Source organism: Suillus fuscotomentosus, assembly GCF_016647785.1.
Source record: "Suillus fuscotomentosus strain FC203 chromosome Unknown F5891scaffold_5, whole genome shotgun sequence".
NCBI lineage: Eukaryota > Fungi > Basidiomycota > Agaricomycetes > Boletales > Suillaceae > Suillus > Suillus fuscotomentosus.
The window spans coordinates 1,168,612-1,188,605 of record NW_024539517.1 but is presented as its reverse complement, the minus strand read 5'-3'; the positions used below and the strand labels follow the sequence as shown (position 1 = coordinate 1,188,605).

Here is a 19,994-nt window from a genome sequence, read left to right as displayed (position 1 = left end):
GTATCGCCAAGATATATTTTGGGAAGGTGAGTGGTTGCATTTTCATACCTACTGACTCACTCGACGAGAAACGAGTAGGAATGAGTGTTTCCTCTCCAATAGTGGCAGCATAAGATGTCGGATGATAGAATATACTATCAGGATGTCTCACTCGTAATGGCTTCCTGGAAACGTTCACCAGGGGTGCGATTAAGTGGGCAGAGAATATGCCATTAACAGCGAGGAACTCATGTGAAACACAGATCGATCGATCATCCTGGACGACTCATTGCGAACAGCACATCTCATCGTTTGGTCTGTCCTACTTCGTAAATTACGATACCTAGATCACGTCATGGAAGAAACCAATGCCAGGATGTCCACCAGGGAGCTTGACGCCAGAGTGCGTCATAGAAGGTCATTCCAAATTCATCCGAGGCCTTGCCTGCTTGGACACAAGCTACAATATGCTGAGCGCGTCAGGCGATGGTTCGATTTGTCAGTGGACAATAGATGGAGTGCAGTGGGGAGTCCTTGGACTAGTAACGGAAGAATGGTAGGCTCAATGGCAATATCTCCAAATGAATCGATGGTCGTACACTCCTTCTGTCATTCCCCTAATGCTGCTGCACTAACAAAATGGCTTTCAGATCTATCTTGTTGGCGCAGCAGCTGACTACTCGATTCGTATCTGGGATCTCAGGACCGATCAGCCAGTCAGTGACCCGCTCTTGCACGACGATATACTCACGCATGTTGTCATGTCCCCTGATGGAAGATATATCATCAGTGTTGGATTGGGCGCAAAGATATATGTAGAGCCTCGATGCAGGTCTCAGACATGCAGGGATGATCATGTGAGTATGTTTGTTTGGTTATAATTCAGCTTGCGGCTGAAGCAAGACCCTGCGAATCTCAGGGAAAGCTTTATGTGTTTCTCTTTCTTATGGTATCTTCTTTACTAGGGACATCCAGTTCGATCGATAGATGCTCAGTTGTCAATGCCCTACTCATTTGCTTATCCGTCTCGTCAGATCTTGCACGCTAGTCAGGTCTCCAAGCAGCAGCGCGTGAACAGAGGCTTGGCGATATATGTCAGTATGATCTCTTGTTTTTTGTCTCTTGCAGGTCTGACACTGGTATAGGGAAAGGACTTCTGGGACACTGATACCGACACCGAGCCTCGTCCTGCAGCTCCTACCAGCCCATCCTCTTCCCTTCGTTGGCGCAATTCCCTCCGTTCACTGCATTTCAGCACTTGACCTTCAAACGCGTCACGATCAATACCACTGCAGCCTTGACGTCGGAATTTCAACTTATTTTCAGGAGAAAGCTCGAAACACACCGTTGATGTAGCTGCTGGTCGCAAGAAAAAAACTCCATTCCAAGGTGCGGAGGTGAAGTCATGTGGTCGAATCCTGCTTGCACATCTAAACCCTTGGAGCTCAAATTGGACACACCGATACAGTAGTCAAACAGTCCTGACAAGTCACACATGTCAGTGAGAAGTCATCTAAACAAGACGGATGGGACGGTCGGACTGATAACAAGGTACCAGAACTGCTGCCGAGATTACATATATTGTCGCTCCGACTCATGATCACACTCAACATCTATCCACTTAACCTGTATCAATATGCCAACAACTCACCACTGCCAAGTCTGTAGGCATGTTGGCTTATGCAACAAGCACCAAGTGAAATGCCAGTTTCATCCCAAAGTCTACTACTACAAACCTGGGACTACTGGACAACCTCAACGTTGCAAGCTGTGTCGCAATGAGGGGAGATGATACAGCAGCTAGAGTGGACAGGACGTTTGGCGAAGAGGGTATATCTCGGGTAAGTCGTTCTTCAGAGTTCTTGCCACTTGTCGAGTTAATTAGTCCCATGATAGCTCTTTAGCTGGGATAATTCTATGTTCAAGTTTTTTTGCTTTGCGCCTTCCACAAATGCAGCCTCTGCTACTTCATCAGATATGAAGTGAGACCGCTTGCATATTCACGCAGTGAACTCTTGTGTTACCATTTCTTGTGAATGATCATTGTATTACAGTGTCAGCAACACCCTAAGTCTGTTGTTATAGCTCTGATGACGATCCCGTAGATGGGAACAAGATAGATTGCTGATTACAAGACTGCGATGGTAGAATAAACAAGGTCGAAAACAAGGAACGAGACTCTCGGTGGCGCACGTCATAACCAAATTAAAAGCCCGCTAGTCCTCGGGCTACGCCTTTTCATCACATTACCCTCTCCCAAGGTCGATGTCTTCATCAACGATCTCTCTAAATGTCCCTATCCTCCAATCATACACTCCTCGATTTGGTATCGCATATCTCCATTCTCCTCGAGGTGGTATACGAATTTTGAGGCGTTCTCGTTCACGCGCCAGGAAGGTTTTGAATGCCTTGTTGGTGCCATACTCATTCTTCAAATTCTGCTCTGGTTCCCAAGTATTCTCTTCTCTTGGTTGTCCTCTCCATTTCACCAAATATTCCCTTTTTCCACGTCTCTCTCGACTATCCAATATACCCTCAACTTCATATTCCGGGGTTCCTCCGAGATCTACTGGTGGTGGCGGCGGCGGCGATTGCTGCAATGGGGAGGTTGGTGGTGTGTAGGGACGAAGAAGAACAGTGTGGAACACCGGATGGATTCGCTTCCAAGTGCGAGGTAAATCCAATTTGTAGGCTCGCTCTCCAACCTTCTGAATGATTTTGAAAGGACCAAAACGACGATCATCGAGCTTCTTTGAAGGGCGGTCAGATTTAAGGTTGGTGGCCTCCAAGTAAACTAAATTTCCCGGTTGGTATTCAGGAGCCTTGCGACGGTGTTCATCATAATAACGTTTCATGTCACTCGCCGCTTTTGTCAAGGCGCTAGTGGCTTCCTGCGCAAGATGATGCATTCGCGAGGCGAAGACGTCAGCGCTTTCCGCCCTCACGTTAGAACGGGGTTCAATTCCTTTGCGAGGATGACGGCCGTAGTTTAGGAAGAAGGGGGAATATCCAGTGGAGGTTTGCACCTTGTCATTATAGTTAAATTGAGCGAGGGGTAACCACTCTGCCCAGTCGTTCTGACGGTAATTGGTGAATAAACGAAGATATTGCTCGATTTCTTGGTTTATCCGTTCGGTCTGACCATCTGTTTGTGGATGATATGCTGTGGATAGATTGGTTTGGATCCCAAGCAACTGATTGAGGTCGTGCATAAAGCTAGACACGAACTGAGAGCCACGATCACTGATGACACGTTCAGGAATACCGAAATCCTGCCATACTCGATCTCGGTACAAACGTGCAAGACCTTCGGAAGTCAACTCTCCATTTGTCGGCGCGAGACGTATCATCTTGGACAGTCGGTCCACAACAACGAGAATGGCGTCACTTCCCTTACTCTGGGGAAGTTGAGTTATGAGATCCACTGATACAAATTGCCAGTTATGCTCTGGTACTGGATTAGGCGCGAGTAGTCCGAATGGCTTTGCGGGAAAGGTCTTAGTGCGCTGACATTTCTCGCAGCCACTCACATAACGCGTTACATCCGCATGGACTCGTGGCCACCAATATGTCCGCAAGATTAACTCTGCCGTTTTGTAGCGTCCTGGATGACCAGACACAGGTAGGTCATGGTGAGAGTGGATGATCTGATCTCGGAGGGATTGTTCATTCGGCACATAAATATGATTCTTCCACAACCTCAATCTGTTCTCCTCCTTCCAGCCTCTCTCGCCTTTCTTTATTGCCTCTCTTACGAACCTCTCAACCCTCTTCGATGCGCGAATCTTCGACAAGATTTCGTCACCCTCCATCTCTACCTCCATTGTTACTGCTCAGAACCATTCCTCTTTCAATAAAACTCGGTCTTCGTTATCTTCCTCCCCCCGTCCATGGTCCGCTCGCCTCGAGAGGGCATCAGGCTTCCCATGGGATTTTCCTGGCTTATGGGTAAGTCGGAAGTCATACTCTGCGAGTTCCAAGGCCCAACGTGCTTGACGACGGTTCAGTTTCTTTGCCGAAGTAAAGTACTCCAAATTCTTGTGGTCAGTGAGAATTTCAATGGTTTGTTGCGCACCCATCAAATAATGTCGCCATTCAGCAAGAGCTCGCATAATAGCAAGCAGTTCCTTGTCATGGATGTCGTAGTTGCGCTCGACATCAGATAGCGCACGCGAAAGGAATGCGACAGGGTGCCAATGATTATCAGATTGGAGTTGGGAAAGTACTGCTCCCGTAGCATAGTCAGAACTATCAGCTTCGACACGAAATGGGGCATCGTCTTTGGGCAGAATAAGTACGGGTGCTGTGGTGATAGCAGTTTTCAGGCCTTGGAATGCCTTTTCTTCGTCTATTCCCCAATGCCATTGTTCATTACCAGTCAAGCGGTGAAGAGGATGAGCAATATGATCGAAACCTTGAATAAAATGGCGATAATAGTTGGCAAATCCTAAAAATTGCTGGAGTTCGCGTTTCATAGTGGGCCGAGGCCATTCCTGTACACCCTTCACTTTAACTGGATCCATAGAAACCTCGCCATGGCGAATAACGAGTCCGAGATATTCGATTTCTGTCTGTTCAAAGGCACACTTCTCGGCCTTCAGATACAAGTGGTTGTCGCGAAGGATTTGAAGAACTTCACGTGTAACTCGTCGATGTTCTTCGAGGGATTCGGTAAAGATGAGAATGTCGTCCATGTAAACAATTACCACTCCACGGCTAATGAGATCTCGGAATAAATCATTCATCATCGTCTGAAAGGTAGCCGGTGAGTTTGTGAGGCCGAAAAACATTACCAGTGGTTCATAGAGCCCCCGATTGGTTGTAAACGCAGCTTTCCACTCATCTCCCTCATGGACGCGGATATTATTATACCCCCATCGAACATCGAGCTTGGTAAAATATCGCGCGTTGCGGAGTTTGTGGATCACTTCGGAAATCAGAGGAAGGGGATACCGATTTTTGATGGTGGCTGAGTTTAACTTGCGATAGTCCTGTACAGGACGCAGAGAGCCATCTTTCTTCTTGACGAAGAAGAATGGGGAAGCAATAGGGGATTTTGAAGGTCGAATTCGTCCTGTGCGCAGATGTTCTTCAATGAATTTGTCGAGTTCAGCTTGCTCAACAAGACTTAGCGGGTAAATCTTGCTATTGAAAGGTTCAATGCCTGGTTTGAGTTGAATAGCATGATCCCACTGACGTCGGTCAGGTAAGCGATCAAATGAGGCTTTCTCAAACACTGGCGTAAAATCTTCAAGGTGTTTGGGAAGTAATTCTTCCAATGACATCTTCGTTCCCTTCTTGAGTGCCTCCTCTGCCAACTTTTGAGAGCGTGTTTCCACAGCCCTAATCTTTTCACGTCCTCTAGCCTTCTCCCAATACTGCCATTCTTCCAACGTCTCGACCTCAAACTTAGTGACAAAGATGCGGTCTCCATCTTCCAACTGTTCCGCTTTCTGCTTCTCTTTACAAGGCTCATCTTCTGGCTCATGTGATATCTCTCCTCCGAAGGTAGCACGGCAAGCAAGTGGGCAGCGATTAAAGGTGATATCTCCAGTGCGCCAGTCAACAGAGGGATTATGCTTCCGAAGCCAATCGAAACCAATGATAAGGTCCATCTTTCCAATGTTGGTAACTGCAAAATTAAAGACCTCGATGTGATCTTGTACCTGGAGACGCAACCACCACAGATCGAATTGGACCTCCTTCGTTGTGTGAGCCATCCGCGTTATAAACTGGAATGGGTCGAGGAAGTGATTCGAGATTAAGACCTTTGGCTTGTGCAAATCCCTCGTCGATATAGCAGCCTGTGGCTCCACAATCCAGAAGAGCGTTCAATTGGAAAGTGCGTTGATCATCAAGGGTACCAATAGTAACCGGCGTGACAACGGAATTTTGATTAATTTTGCGGATCCAGGTTCTTGGATGTTTCAACTCTCGGAGAACCTCCCTTTGTTGAATTGGCGCGAGCTGTCGAAGTCAGAGTAAGAGGTCAATATCAACCTCTGAGATGCGCTGACGATTGGTCCAACGACGTAACGTCTTCAATGCCTTTTCATCATCGGAATAAAGCATTTCCATGGTCCATAGCAGAGAACCTTTCTTCGCCTTCTCGTCATCCTCCAACTGTCTTTTACTAGTTTCCTCCTTTTTATCATTCTGCTTTCGCTCCTTCCTCCGCTGATTCTTCTTTTGTAGTTTACTCTTTGGTTGATCTACAGAAGTGGGTGCTTGGGAGTCCGAACCACATGTTTCATTGACTGATTCAGCACTTATCATACAATCCGCCGGTGAGTTAGCACCCTTCTCTCCCGGCGTCTTCAAAAATCCTCCTGCTTCTCTTGTAAATTAAAAATCTCCGCTACTTCTCCCTTTTGTTCTTCAGTCAGTCCCTCAAAAACTGCCCTCATTGTATTCCATCCTCGTGGCTTAGGACAACCACGAGCAATGTGTCCCGTCTCTCCACAGTTATAGCATTTGAGCTGGTTAGCTCGTCCACGCTGCCGGTCAAGATCCATAGGTTCCCCTCGTCCAGGAAAGGTGCGCCAGCCCCCTGTATTGGTGCCCCCAGTGCCTGTGCCCGCATGACCCCCAGTATCCGTAGTGGTGCCATTCGTTCCAGTGGTACCTGTATGGGGAGATCCCCGTCCTACACCTCCTTGTGGCCGAAACCAACCCGGTCCTCCTCGTCCTTCACCAAACCTCCTCCCACCTGCAGATTCTCCTTCATTCCTCTCATTGGCCCTCTTGTTCCTATCATACCTCTTTGCATAATCCCTCCAGGCCGCCAGAGTTCGGTCAACCTGTGGTGCTGCTACAATTGCGTCAAAGGTCAGCTTATCAAGGTTCTGCTGTAAGACATCAAGCAGGGCTTCGTCATTGAATCCTGCAAGAGTCGCAAGCTGGTCGAACTCTGTGAAATATTCGTTGGCAGATTGTTTGGGATTCTTCTTCAGCGCATGTAGCTTTACTTGAGCAGCTCGCTTCTTATTCGGATCATCAAACACTTCTTTCAACTTCCTCTCGAATGCTGTCCAGCTTGTGAATGTAACAGTTCCCTCTCTCAACTGCTTCGTAATGTTGGTCGCCCAAGTTCCTGCAAAGCCTTTCTTCATAAAGGATAAGGCAGTGACAATCTTCATCTGGTCGTTAACGTAGACGGCTGGTTTGGCAGAGAACAATAGATAGAGCTGGCTCATAAAAGGATCAAAGGTGTCGTATTTTCCATCATAGGCGTCAGGCTCTGCGACTGATGCCTTGGGAGGTGCGGCAGGTTGTGTCTGCGGTGCTGGCACTGGCTGATTCAAAATTTGAGTCACCGCTTGTCCGAAATCTTGTTGTCCTTGTACGAGCTGCGCAAGGAGTTGGAACAAGGCTGGTGCGTCTCCATTATTAGGAGCGGCCATATTCTGGTCGGTGTCAAGTGAGTTGGTGGTAGACGACATGATAGGGGTCGACCAATAAAATGGTTTCTGGCTTTAAGATGGGTTTTCGACCTAATGTCAGCAACACCCTAAGTCTGTTGTTATAGCTCTGATGATGATCCCGTAGATGGGAACAAGATAGATTGCTGATTACAAGACTGCGATGGTAGAATAAACAAGGTCGAAAACAAGGAACGAGACTCTCGGTGGCGCGCGTCATAACCAAATTAAAAGCCCGCTAGTCCTCGGGCTACGCCTTTTCATCACATACAGCTTATGTCTTACTTAGGTCGAAAATTTTACCTCTTGGCGCGCCATATACGGTAGTGCACGTCACGTGACCCCGCCTCCCGCCGCGGTTGGGGTGGGTGCTGCGCACAGCGAGAGGACGAAGTCGCGAGGGAACGAGGCCGGATGATGGGGACTCGGAGGAACAGATGGAGGTGCTGGTGGGAGGCAAGTCTGGGAATGAACGAAAGGCTTGAGCATTAGGGCTAGGGACGTGTGTCAAGGATGTACAGTATGGGGACAGCAGTACTAGTAGGTAGTGTAACGAGCTCATTGAGATTAGTTAGAATTGGATGGGACCTACGAGACTTGGCCTGAATTAACAAGGGACAGTGGGCAACAAAAGGGAGGGAGCTTCGAAGTGTGTTGGTGCCGAAAGAAAGAAAGAAAGAAAGAAAGAAAAAGAGTCTAAAAACCATCAGCGCAGGTCAACTGGCAGAGCGCGAGAAGTATAACTCACTACTTTCGAGGGATAATATCCCCGCGCTCCTTTTTCGCGCGGTTGATCGCCCGAAGCAAAGCTGTGTGGCCCACAGTGGCCTCTGGATATGCGGCGAGGAATGCAGGCTCGTGTCCATTGAATCTAGTAGTGTGTGCATGGAATGATGATGGGTGGGGATGAGAGCAGTTCGTGTGCCCGAAAATTGCGACATCAACTCACTGGTCGAGAAACTCCAGTGCAATCACCGAGCGTTGGTGGTACTTCATTGCAAAAAACTTCTTGTTCTTCCCGCGGATCCACTCAGGCGGCCAATCTCGAAGTGGAAGTAGCAATCCGTGCTTGGGGTCACCATCTGTCCAGTGCTTCACGATCTGTCTCCAAGAGGCAGCTCTTGGGGTGTGGGTCCCATCAGGATGTCGTGTTGGGACATCAGGGATGACAAGTCCCTTCTCAGGTAGTACTAGTGAGCGGGAACCAACTTCAAGAATGGTGGCGCCGTCTGTGATTCGAGTGAGTGCAGAGGGCTGTGGGAGAGTGGAGGAGGGAATAGCAGGGTAGCATGGCTGAGACTCGGAGCTGGGTGGCAGGGATCCAGATGAGTGATGAACGATGCAGGGGTTGCCTGGGTTTGACAGCAGAGTTGACGAGTGCGGAGCATTGCACATGCCTGTGCTGCTGCGTGAGTTGGGCAGGTTAGTCAGCTGCCCGTTGTAGAGCGTGGCTGCGAGGGTGCGTAGGTCACTCCGCAGACCTGCAACGTCAGCTGAGATGCATTCATGCATTGACTGCAGGTCCTGGATGCAAACGGGCTTGACAAGCAAGTGCTCTCCAAGCAGAGATGCATCAGCTTCGCGCTGTGTTGGACAGAGGGCATCACTATGGTCGTTTTCGTAGGTGGAGAGCTCGTCGAGGAGATACCGGATGAGTGTGTCGCACTAATTGAAGTAATTCATTGTCAGAAACAGAGAAGTTCGAGTCAGTCTAAGACTCACATTCTCATTCTCTGCCCATGAACCCCACCACCTGACCCTCGCGAGAGTCCAACGCTGACCGATAGGTGCAAACATCCAACGCCACTGTGCACCACCACGTCGATAGGTGTGGGTTGTGAAGTTGTCACCTGTGCCTCGTGGGATTCCTGCTTCTGTGGTTGCTTCGTCGATCCATGCCTGAACAGTGTCGTGCGAGATAGGTTCACCACAGTGGACAATGCCATTTGCACCTATTGCAGGAAAGATATAGTCTTCGGGCTCGAGTTTTCGACCATAGTGGGCAACTTCAAGGAAGGTAAGCCAGAGTAAGAGCCAGAAGAAGCAGTCGCAGCCTGGTAAGTCTGGCTGTGGGTAGAGCTTGTACCGGTTGCCTGATGATGAGAGCAGCAGGAGGTTAATGTTCGAATTATGAACCAACAACTGGTGTAACTAGGTACTCACTCCGTAGGTCTGATTCCTTCGTGCCCTTGTCTACCCTCCGCTGCCAGCCCTTTCGGTTGGACAAAAACACCTCGAAATATGTGTGGAGGTCCTTCGAGCACAGTTTCTCGCCATTCAGATATCTTGTGAATGTTGTGCCGACTTGGAAAAAATCGATGGTCAAGTCTTTCCGTTTCAGTTTGATGAGCTCGAAGCACCTGCCATGGGTTGCTTCAAAATTTAGCAAGCAGTCTGTATCGAGTGAGCTGACCTTGTCCACAGGTTCCAGGCCGTTGTACTAAATGCTTGGTACATCGTCATCTTTGTGAGCAATTCACGCGATTCCAGTGTGAGGAGTTCTGTGCTCGTCGTATCTGGTGCCAGAACTGACCTCATAAGCCCAAGGAATGTCTTTGGTGGGCAGAGTTTGTGGGTCCAGGCCAGGATTCGATCCATGAATCCTTTCGACATTGCAATGGAGTGAGTTCTGTCCCCACCCTCGCTGCTGGTCTTGTGTTTGACGGACTTGATGATGTCTTGAACCTCAGCTGACGATGCAGGGTTTCCTTCCCAGCACAGACGTGCCTCGTTGAAATGCCACCTCCCACGATAGGTATCTCCATCCCTGGATGGCACATTCCGTCGAAAGCCATAAGTATGAGACTCACTGACACAGATATGGCACTCACGCTTCCTCCCAGAATTTTTTGAAGGCTGAGTAGGTCCCGTCGCACGTGCTCTGGCCACAGTTCTCATGGAAACACTTGAAGGAGATGAGGAGTGCGAGGGCCTTGTCAGAATGTTGGTTGGGCATCCTCTCGAGTGCATCCCTGAATGTGGGATCCTCGTAGGCATCAGTACTGATAGACACGGTCTCCGAATCCATGCTTGCCATAGCCCCCCTGCTAGTAGTGAAATGTGCCTTCAGCCATGTCTGTCCTCGTTCCACATATCCATTGTAGTTCTCGCGCGTCTTCTTTGCATGCTTGTGCTGTTGCTTGGCCCTTTCCTTCACCTTGTTGATGGCCGGCAGGGTGGTATTTCCTGTGGGCACTGCCCCCTTCCGTCGCTTCCTTGGGCTGGCCTCTGCAGCATGAGGGGAAGGAGGCCCTTTGCACGATTTCAGCTTGGTCCTCACCATGGTCGGCCTCACAGACAAACTAAGTCAAGTTTTGGGTAGTTAAGGCGAGTTAAGCAGGAGTTAAGTGCAGGACCACCCAAAGTTGGTCGTAAATCTGGTAAATCTGTCGTAAACTCGTAAATCAGTAAATCTGAGGACCCACCGGCACAGCGGACCTTTCAGGTCACAGTGCTAAGCTCAAGTGATCCGTAAATCAACCCAAGTAGTGACTTCGGGTCAGAACACATGCTCACTATTATGTTCAAACAGACTACTAATACTATCCACTGCGTGGCACCGTCGCACCTTTTCGACAATCGGTCTTTCGACGTTGAAAGACGAAAGGGAGGCAGAAAACCAGCGGGATGGGCGCGCTTGGTCAGCAGCGGTGGGCGCGGCAGATTCCCATTTACGGTTTTTACCTGCCAAGTGTAAATTTCGTCAAATAATCTAACTTAGTGCTGGATAGGAGCCTGATCACCTTGTTCACACAAGATCACTGTCAACTGACGATTGTGGCTGTGGCGTTCCACAGCAATGCGATCTCTCTGACTGACACCAAGTTCTGATCGTGACAAGGAGCGGAGGCTCGTTACCATTAGACAAATCCACGTTGGATCGTGCGAAGGTTTTCCTCGTTCATAAACAATCAATACCATAGTCAATGGGACTCAATGTTCCAGTGGTATCCACATAATACCATCATCAACCCACCACCAGTGCAAACTCTGTAACTACGGTTTTCACGAAACACCACTGGCAAGAGCGCTGCAATGTCTATTACGCAATCATTTACTACAAACCTAGTACTACAGCAGACCCTTAAAGATGCTAGCAGTGCCATCAGTAAAGGTGACGATGACAGACCCACACCGGAGGTTATAGTGGACAGGAAGCTTGGTGAAGGGGGATACAATGAGGTATATTTGATATCCTGGGCAAGTCCTTGAGTTTCTGATCAGTCGTTGTCGAGCTAAATTCTTCCTAAAACAGCTTTCAGGCTGGAACGACTCCACGACACCCAAGTGTTTTGCTCTACGCCTTCCGAAACCAGATACTCTCCTACCTCACCAAATATTAAACGAAGTCGCTTCCATATCCTTGATATCCGCACGTTGTCCAAATATTCCAGTCCCCAAGATATACGCATTTCGCGCTGACGGACTGAACCCATTTGTCGCTCAAGAATACATCGATGGCGAGCCTTTGAGCAGTATATGGACTCGCTATACCGAGGCGGAGAAACATCCAGTCGCCCTGAAGATCGCTGAGATAATCGTTGATATGGCGGAGACGCATTTCAGTGCTATAGGCGGATTTGCCAGTCCCACAAGCCATGCCCTTGGACCGACCGTAGAGGGAAGCAAACTTTTCAAGGGACGGGTGAGTCTTCGTCACATTTTGCATCTGACTTTTCTGACGATTAATGTATCACATTTTTGGACAGGGTAAATTTCATTCCAATAGATGCTACCCCATCGGTCCATACGAAACCACAAAGGAATACATTCTCGCTTGCTACGATAAAGAGATATACTACTATACCCATGCCCCCGCGTCCGATATCGATTCCGACTTTTTCGAACTCACGTCTGTCGAAGATTTTGTGCAGCAGCTACGAGATAAGAAGTGTCAGCTAGAGACCAGCTTTGTCGCTGACGATGAGCCATATGTGCTCGTGCACGGAGACTTTCACGGTCGGAATATCATCATGCATGGGACGCAGGTGCAAGCTGTCCTTGATTGGGAGTTCGCAGGTGCGTACCCTTTGGGTGAGCTATTAGGAGGGATGGGTGTCGATGTCCTGGAAGTTGTCGACGACAAATCAGAAGAGGATAATGCACTTTGGAGCAGGGAGATTGTACGTAGGGTTGAAGAGACGGCGAGACAAAGAGGATGGGATGAGAAGGAATTGGCGCTGTTATTGGGCAATGGAGATCCTGTCCTCGGTCAAGCAAGGATAGAAATGGTTCCGACCGATCCTTGAATAATGCTCTGGGCGGGTGGTAGTACTTATCAATAATGTCATGCTAATAAAAATAAAGGCAAGCCGCAGTACAGGCGATAGACAACCATGTTCTCGCAAACATCCATTCACCAGCACCTCGTTACCAACTATTGTCGGTCAATATTTGCAGTGACCCGGTCGTGTCGGGTTGTATATCGGCAAACATTGTATTATAATGTTGAACCGGTGTGATCGGGAGCTCGATGGAGCCGTGGGCGTCTACATATATAGGTTAGCGTTTGTATTAGATTGGTATTAGACGCTTATACAGCAAATCGAACGGCGTCTCTTGGGCGTCACTGCGGCTAGAACCGAACTCGGAGACATCCAAGGTTCAGTACCACCTGCTCATCACCGCCTCCTTATCAGCTTGAGCGCAACTTGGTGGCATTCTTGGTGATTGAGGCTCTGCCAGTGAGTCACAATGCATACCGCCTCATCCTTCCCAGCTCGAAAAAATGTGTGTCCGGAACGCAACCGAAGTCTTACGCACTACTAAACCCGTAGGTACGGATGACATCATACTTAGTTGGGCTTCCTTGTCGAGTCTTGGCATCGGCTATTAATAGATTTGCTACAAACGACAAGCACAAGGCGGTCGTGCGTGCGACTCACTCACGATGTACTTCGGTATGACTGGGTGCAACAAATCATTTTCCAAGAACAAATCTACGGCATCGACGGACTGTTCTCTAGTCTGGTTTGTTTTTCCTCTCACTAATCAAGCGAACAGATGGTCGACAGGCAACCAGAACGTTGAACGCGAACTTTGCATGATAGGAATTCAAATATTGGCCGACATGTTTGAATGTAAGTGCTGCACAGTACACCTGGGTATATCTCAACATTTCTTTCGCGTATGACCAACTGTTGTAGGACACTGTCCGTACATGCGAACGACCCGAGCCGGACAATAGAACTTCGACTTCTCGCGCTGCCTTTGGCCAAGCTGTTTATTATCTGGTATCTGTTGACGAGGCATATTTAGCTCCTGTCGGCAGACAAATATTAATAACTTAAAGTACATTAGTAACATTTCTAGATTGCAAGGTGCTGGCTATGGAAGGATACATTCATAGCGGTGTAGATTCAAATTGTCTCTATATACTTGTCATTTCAAGTTACCTACATAGACTTTTAATTTAGGGGCATAAGCCCGATTTCCTTATAAGTTGAGTTCTGCATAACATTAAAATGCAATACGCTGCTTGAAGATATGTGCAAATTGCATCACTGCCCTGTGATATCAGATGGGATCTGCCATGAATGAAAAGATGAATCACAAACTTTTGGTGGACGAATATGGCATAGGTCCAACTGTGTCTCTACTAAGCGCTCATCAGCGTCTAGATAAAGTTTTATCAGCTAGACATTACACATGTAGTGCTGCAGCGATATCCGTGTTCGCATCTACATCTTCAATCTCTTTTCTGAATCCATCAATCGCACGGTTGCTCCATCACTCAGAGCCGTATGAACTCACCGTAAGCATCAAACTTCTTTTTGAAAAGGGACAATTAGCGCCCAGTGCTTAGCAGTGTACGGCAGTGCCAGTGCCACAGTGGCGAGTTGAAGTTTTGAAGAAGTCACAGTTCTTGCCACCATCTATCCGGGTTTCTAGCTGATCTTGGCTATCGGCAGTAGAATATCAGTAATTGGGCCTCGCGTAATTGACGCTTCATCTTTGTATTTTTGTTGTTAAATAATGGATCGGTGGTTATGCAGTTTTTCATGCCTTCTAGAAGATCTGACAAAAATCGAAGTCGAGAATATGGCTATATAATGAGTGCAATAGGAAAAGCTTGCCTTTTGCTAATATGTGCACATCTGATGTTACAGGAACCAAACAACGAGTCCTCTAGTACAGTAAACCTCACATTCCGGGTGAGACCGGTGGAATGACGGGTCACGAGTGGAGCCTGGAGGAGGCGAGAATCGTGGCTGGATGCATGTGACGAAGGTGGAAGCTTCGGCGCCCCGAAGTGTTGGAGCGTCAAACACATCTTTCTTCCACTGAGATAAATCACAATGGGTCAGTGTTTCAGCGATACAGCTGACGGTCAAACACCTGAAAAGCAAGAAAAACAGATAACCGTCGTGGCTGTTGGAGGTGCAATAAACACGATTCTTCTTCGTGCGTATTCGTTCAACGATCTTCTAATGATGATGCAACTGACAATCTCGTACAGGTTCCCGTGCCTCTACGGTGGATGTAGATTTCTCCAGCCTTGATACTGCAAACAATCCTGTCTTGCGAGATGGTATTAAAAGCGCCGCCAAAGCCATGCAGCTTGGTGAAGGGTGCATGAACAACCACACTGCACTTTTCATTGCTCCCAACACTAAAACCAGCCTCCACAACGAAGCAATTAGCGATGGTGCAGTCATATTTGATGAGCCTGGGCTTCAGGTGCTCACTGCGCCCTGGATGTACTGTCTAGTAGCCAAATTAGAGAAGGCTGGAAAGAGAGGGAACGCGAAGTCCTATGATATGTCCGATGCGTCGCAATACCTCATCCAAGAATCCAAGAGGAGGGGAGCGAAAACCAAGGTCGCAGACATTGAGGCGAAAGCGATCGCGTATGGGGCCAAAATCCAGGAAGCGCAGATCAAGGAGTTAAAGGCTTTGTGTGGAGGATATATAGAGGGGTGAATCAATTCAGCGATGAGCACACTTTCCTGTATTATAAGTATATGATCATACAAGGATATGGGCATGACATGTTGACCCAAACTTGTAAGTGGGTAGAGAGCTAGCGGTATGAATACATTACTAGTCAGTGGGTGAATGCGATAGTGGATTTCGATTTCTTATATATCAATGACGACAGGAGGCTGGATATCACGGTCTCGCGGACCTCCAACCACAGATGCATTGACAGCAATTGTCCTTATACCATTATCCTGGCCACCCCAAAGCATTGCCCATAGCAAATGCATAGTGTGAAACCAACCCCCTTTTTTGAGCACAATGTCCTCCCATATTGACTGAGCAGAGTCCCAGGGCATATTCTCGATTCCACGACCGCCATGAATGTGGCCGAACACATGAAGCACTGGCTGGTGTGTCCTACCAAGCTCCCATATACGTGCAAGCAGGGCTCTGCAACCAAGTCCAGCGAGATCGAGATGACCATGAGGAGGACCATGAGTGATGAGAATATCTGTGTCATTTGGAATAACAGACCAATGGCTGGGAGTGCCAGTGACACCCATACGTGGGTATTGGAAAGCACCATTGCCGTGCTGCGGAGTGAATGGGCTGCCAAAGATTTTGAATGTGCGACCGCGCACTTGGATAGTGTGAGCCTCATCCTCCAGATAAATTATGCCACAATCTCACCATGTGTGGACCCATGAACGACCCTCAGCTGTCTGAAGGTACGTATCGTGATTCCTGGCTATAACGATTTTGTGTTCATGTGGAAGAGAGACTAGCCAGTCAAAGGTGACCTGGAGCTCACGGGGAGTGCCAGAATGAGTAAGATCACCTGCGTGAATGAGGATATCACCGGGTGGTATCAGGGCAGATATGTCGGTGTTGTGAGTGTCTGATATGCATATGGTGCGAATGGGGGTAGACAAAGGACGTAGCATTCGTTGGCTGAGACTATTATATAGCTTTGAAGCTATATAAAGGCTAGGATTGGTCTTGAACAGCTCCCATGGACTAGGAGCTTTGCGATTAATGATTGCATCGAAGCCAGACATGCTCGTTCGAAAAGGATCAATCTGGCATATGCCCGTGAGGAAAAGCGTCGCTGAAGATCAAATGGCTTATTAATAAGCGGAATATAAACTAGCTTGTTCAGAAAGTCAGGGATTTGGCCAGACTCCTACCCAGTTGGCAGTGTGTAGAGAGCCACATCCTAATAGCCACGCTGTGCAAATACAACCACACATAGTTTTTCCGAAATACTTCCGACTTTTTGTTGGGCTTGTTGTTTGTTTATCGATTATCATATGGCGAGTACAACTTACATAATCACGCAAGTACATACAGACAGAACGGTTACTAATACCTCAGTCTACTACACCACAAGTGTAAGACTGAGGTGAGACATTCATTACTATAGTTCATTCATTTACTGACTCTACTAGTATACATTCTTTTGTCTCTAGTCTCAAGCTCGTCCGTTTGGCTCCGCACGTCCTACTACGAACAAAAGGGCTCTAACACACATAGCCGACTGGCACAACTTGATGTGGCGTAAGATTATAGTTTGTTTGTCTCTCTGTAAAATCTAAGTTTTTTTGGGAAGTCATCCGCTGGTGTCCGCGTTTGAATAAATATAATATATTAAATAGGTTTAAGCGAAGGTATGCAATGAGGTGCCGCATGTTGAACATGCTGCACCTTGAGGCTACTAGATTAAGAGCATGGTTGGCACAAATTAGAGCGATTTTTCTTCCCCCATGCAAGCTGCTAATTCAATCAGCAACATATTGTATGCCCTTCACGCCAATCAGTTGTCTGTTGCTGGCTTTGTGCAAGGTCTACTGAATAGCAAAGAGCCGCATCATCACATTGGGCACGAGTCACTGCTTCGCAATGCTGGAAACATCTGTTCATTGTTCTATCATCAAGAGAGCCACAAGTCAGTGTCAAAATGGGCAATTGGAACAGCCACAAAGATAATGTGCAGAGAAGTTACCGATGTAGAAACAACAATACTGTGAGGAACAAATGAAGCTCCTGACTGTATCTAAAAAATGTTGTAGGTCGTGCGTTGCCTAGTCTGCTATGCTTGAGATGGCAAGTGCGTTTGACCCTAAAGGGGAAGCGAGTGCAGCAAGGATCTAGAGATATGTGCTGAAGCGAAGCATGAGAAAGCGTGCAGGTGCGTGCAAGGCGCGGGAAAACGCGCGTGTAAGGCGCGAAGCGTGGCAAAGTGCGCGCAGATATGCAGAAATGAGAGAGACTAAGCTTAAGTGATGTTATAATGCAAGATAAGAGATGAGAGTGTGAGATGTAAACAGATTGAGTTTTACTGCGACTTTCTAGGTAGTAAGTGCTAGGTAAAGTGAGAGGTGAAGTTCAGTGGTGAAAAGTAAGTGAAGAGTAGTATGTACTGCTGGCGCTTATATAGCGCGCCTAAGTGCTGTAATGCAGAGCTGAAGCGCTACCGAGTAAGGTATGTAAAGATATATATAAGTAAGGGTCCATGATAAAAATAAGGTGGAACAATATACAAATGAGAGAAACAGAAATATACGCACTAGAGAACTTGGAGGACAGTGGATGGATGCATCTGGATGGCTGGCGCTATAGGGCGCTCAAGCACAGGAACACATGCACACATATACATCGCAAAGCGCGGGAAAGCTGCGCCTCATATAGGGATAGCTGCGGGTAGCGCACAGAGTGATGCTACAAGTTTGTGCTATGTACTCCCTAGTGAGAACTGTCATATCAGACCATGAGACGCACGAGTCTCTACACCAACCTGAGCCACGAGCGGCATGGGCTACATTTCAAGGCAAGCGCAGCAACGGTTGAGCAGCTCAAAGGCCAATTTATGGAGATGATGGCAACAAAAATGCGCACTGTAACTCCACTGTTGTGGGGCCTCATCAGCACTCTCCTCGACAGCAATCAGGACTGCCAACGTGCCATGATATATTCTGATGGTATGACAAGTAGCCTTGGATCAGAGGCGGAGATGGATCTTGGTGAGTTTGGTGGTGAGGGAATGGACGGCGAGAGTGGGGGAAACACAAAGATGAAAACAAAAAAACATGTGCACGCAGCAGAAAGGAATGCTGCACTAATTTCCATCGTGAGTCTGCAGTTGAAATAATGTGACTGTTTGAGTTTACAAACTTGCTACAGAAGGCGGTTGTTTGTATCAGTATAATGCTACAGAACTCAAATGAAAGGTGCAATTACCTTCAAGGCATCCTGGGGTTCTTCTATCACTCAACCTTGGTCCCTGAGAAAGTCATTGAAACACTTGCTCATGCTGGTCTGTCCATCAGCATTTCATCAATCCATAACGCTGTACAATCTGTGTCGCATCAGGCATCAGCTAGAATAAGACGTGCAATTCGATCACTACAATCTGCATTTGCTTATGACAACGTTGATATCGACTTCAAAACTGAGCAGCCAACACTCGAGCACCATTCGAACTTTGTCAGTGCAACCTCTACAACTGTGATACCACTATTTGGCGTGAATAGTGCTGTTCCCAGTGGATGTGGGAATGAAATCCTCGCAACCCAGCCCTCCCTCTCAACCCACCACATCCTCTGTTCATTGAACTTAAATCTATGATGCAGCTGCACAAAGATGACACTTACAACTAACAGTCAAATCCAACTAGACCCAGTCCGCTGTAGGGATTCATTTCTGGCTGGGCTTGTAGAGACTGTTTTTACCTTACCTTATGTTGGCACTTTTGTAGCTTACATAAGCAATCAATCTTTTCACCAGTTACCAGTATGAGTCTGAGTGCTCAGTAGTTTTCTATGATATTTCCTCTCCTCTGAGCCTTAAGCCTGGTCCAGAAACCCTTTAGGGTCGAATAGCAGCTAGGTTCTGCAAGACCCAACATTGTTCAGACTCACCATCTGAATTGTTGTACCTTCACCGCGGCAGGAAGCATTTGCATGGCATGCTTGGGAGATCCTAGTCCATCATGGCCAGCATTTTCAACATTTTGAAAAGGAGTTATGCGAGCCAGCACCAGTGGAACGCATACCCTTACACAAGACTGAACAGGTGCCTTGCCGTGTCATGAACATCAAACAATCAACAACGGATGGAAATGTTGAAGTGATGGAAAACTTACTTCATCAAGGAGGGATCAGAGACAAAAACAGCAATGACTTCGACCAAAGTCATGACATAGATATGTCAGAGCATGTACTCCTTGTCCATGGTGACCTTTTGACAAAGGAATGGTTAGATACTGTTGGCGACAGCAGGATAATCGAAACAACACCGAAAAACTGCCTACAGTATGTTGTTTTTCTTCCTGGGCTTTTCTACTACAAGATGGCATGTGCAGATGCACTCTGGCATATATATCTTCAGCCAAAGGAAGGCAGGGATGACGAGAATAGCCTGTTTCAGTCAGTGGGGTACCTGCGACCAGATGAAACCAAGAAGATGGTTAGCAAGCCTGGATTTCGACGTATGCATGAAGTCATACATCACGACCTTCAAGCATCGATGCTTGACTGCTGGCGACTTGAAGCACAGAGCGTAAACCATGAGTGGACGACCTTAGAGTTGTTTGCAGCTTCAAAACTGTCCTGGGATGCTATCATTAGTATGTCACATACAATTGTGCAGAAGTATGTTGCACGCACAGATACA

General features: G+C 47.6%; 5 protein-coding genes across 5 annotated transcripts; 3 read left to right on the top strand and 2 right to left on the bottom strand.

The window, feature by feature from the left end:
* Positions 1-8,073: 8,073 nt before the first annotated feature.
* Positions 8,074-10,683, bottom strand: F5891DRAFT_1138182 (uncharacterized protein; the record flags this gene model as incomplete). The annotated part of the gene is made up of 6 exons (XM_041364848.1): positions 8,074-8,271; positions 8,350-9,065; positions 9,123-9,493; positions 9,564-9,685; positions 9,814-10,167; positions 10,232-10,683. 6 exons carry the CDS (start codon positions 10,681-10,683, stop codon positions 8,148-8,150), a joined length of 2,139 nt encoding a protein of 712 aa, XP_041231932.1. The 3' UTR covers positions 8,074-8,147.
* A 449-nt stretch (positions 10,684-11,132) lies between these two features.
* Positions 11,133-12,799, top strand: F5891DRAFT_560345 (kinase-like domain-containing protein). Its single transcript, XM_041372266.1, has 3 exons — positions 11,133-11,600; positions 11,656-12,045; positions 12,110-12,799. Exons 1-3 carry the CDS (start codon positions 11,436-11,438, stop codon positions 12,647-12,649), a joined length of 1,095 nt encoding a protein of 364 aa, XP_041231931.1. The 5' UTR covers positions 11,133-11,435; the 3' UTR covers positions 12,650-12,799.
* A 1,959-nt stretch (positions 12,800-14,758) lies between these two features.
* F5891DRAFT_933997 (uncharacterized protein) lies at positions 14,759-15,185 on the top strand (the record flags this gene model as incomplete). The annotated part of the gene is made up of 2 exons (XM_041374007.1): positions 14,759-14,804; positions 14,860-15,185. Coding segments are annotated over 2 exons (372 nt in total), but the record flags the coding sequence as incomplete, so codon positions are not given.
* Positions 15,186-15,481: 296 nt separating this feature from the next.
* Positions 15,482-16,381, bottom strand: F5891DRAFT_942408 (metallophosphoesterase domain-containing protein 1; the record flags this gene model as incomplete). Its single annotated transcript, XM_041374422.1, has 2 exons — positions 15,482-16,008; positions 16,036-16,381. The coding sequence occupies 2 exons, from the start codon at positions 16,379-16,381 to the stop codon at positions 15,482-15,484; spliced, it is 873 nt and encodes a 290-aa protein (XP_041231929.1).
* Positions 16,382-18,090: 1,709 nt separating this feature from the next.
* Positions 18,091-19,884, top strand: F5891DRAFT_1125666 (uncharacterized protein; the record flags this gene model as incomplete). The annotated part of the gene is made up of 4 exons (XM_041363993.1): positions 18,091-18,450; positions 18,504-18,857; positions 19,272-19,633; positions 19,710-19,884. The coding sequence occupies 4 exons, from the start codon at positions 18,091-18,093 to the stop codon at positions 19,882-19,884; spliced, it is 1,251 nt and encodes a 416-aa protein (XP_041231928.1).
* Positions 19,885-19,994: the final 110 nt, after the last annotated feature.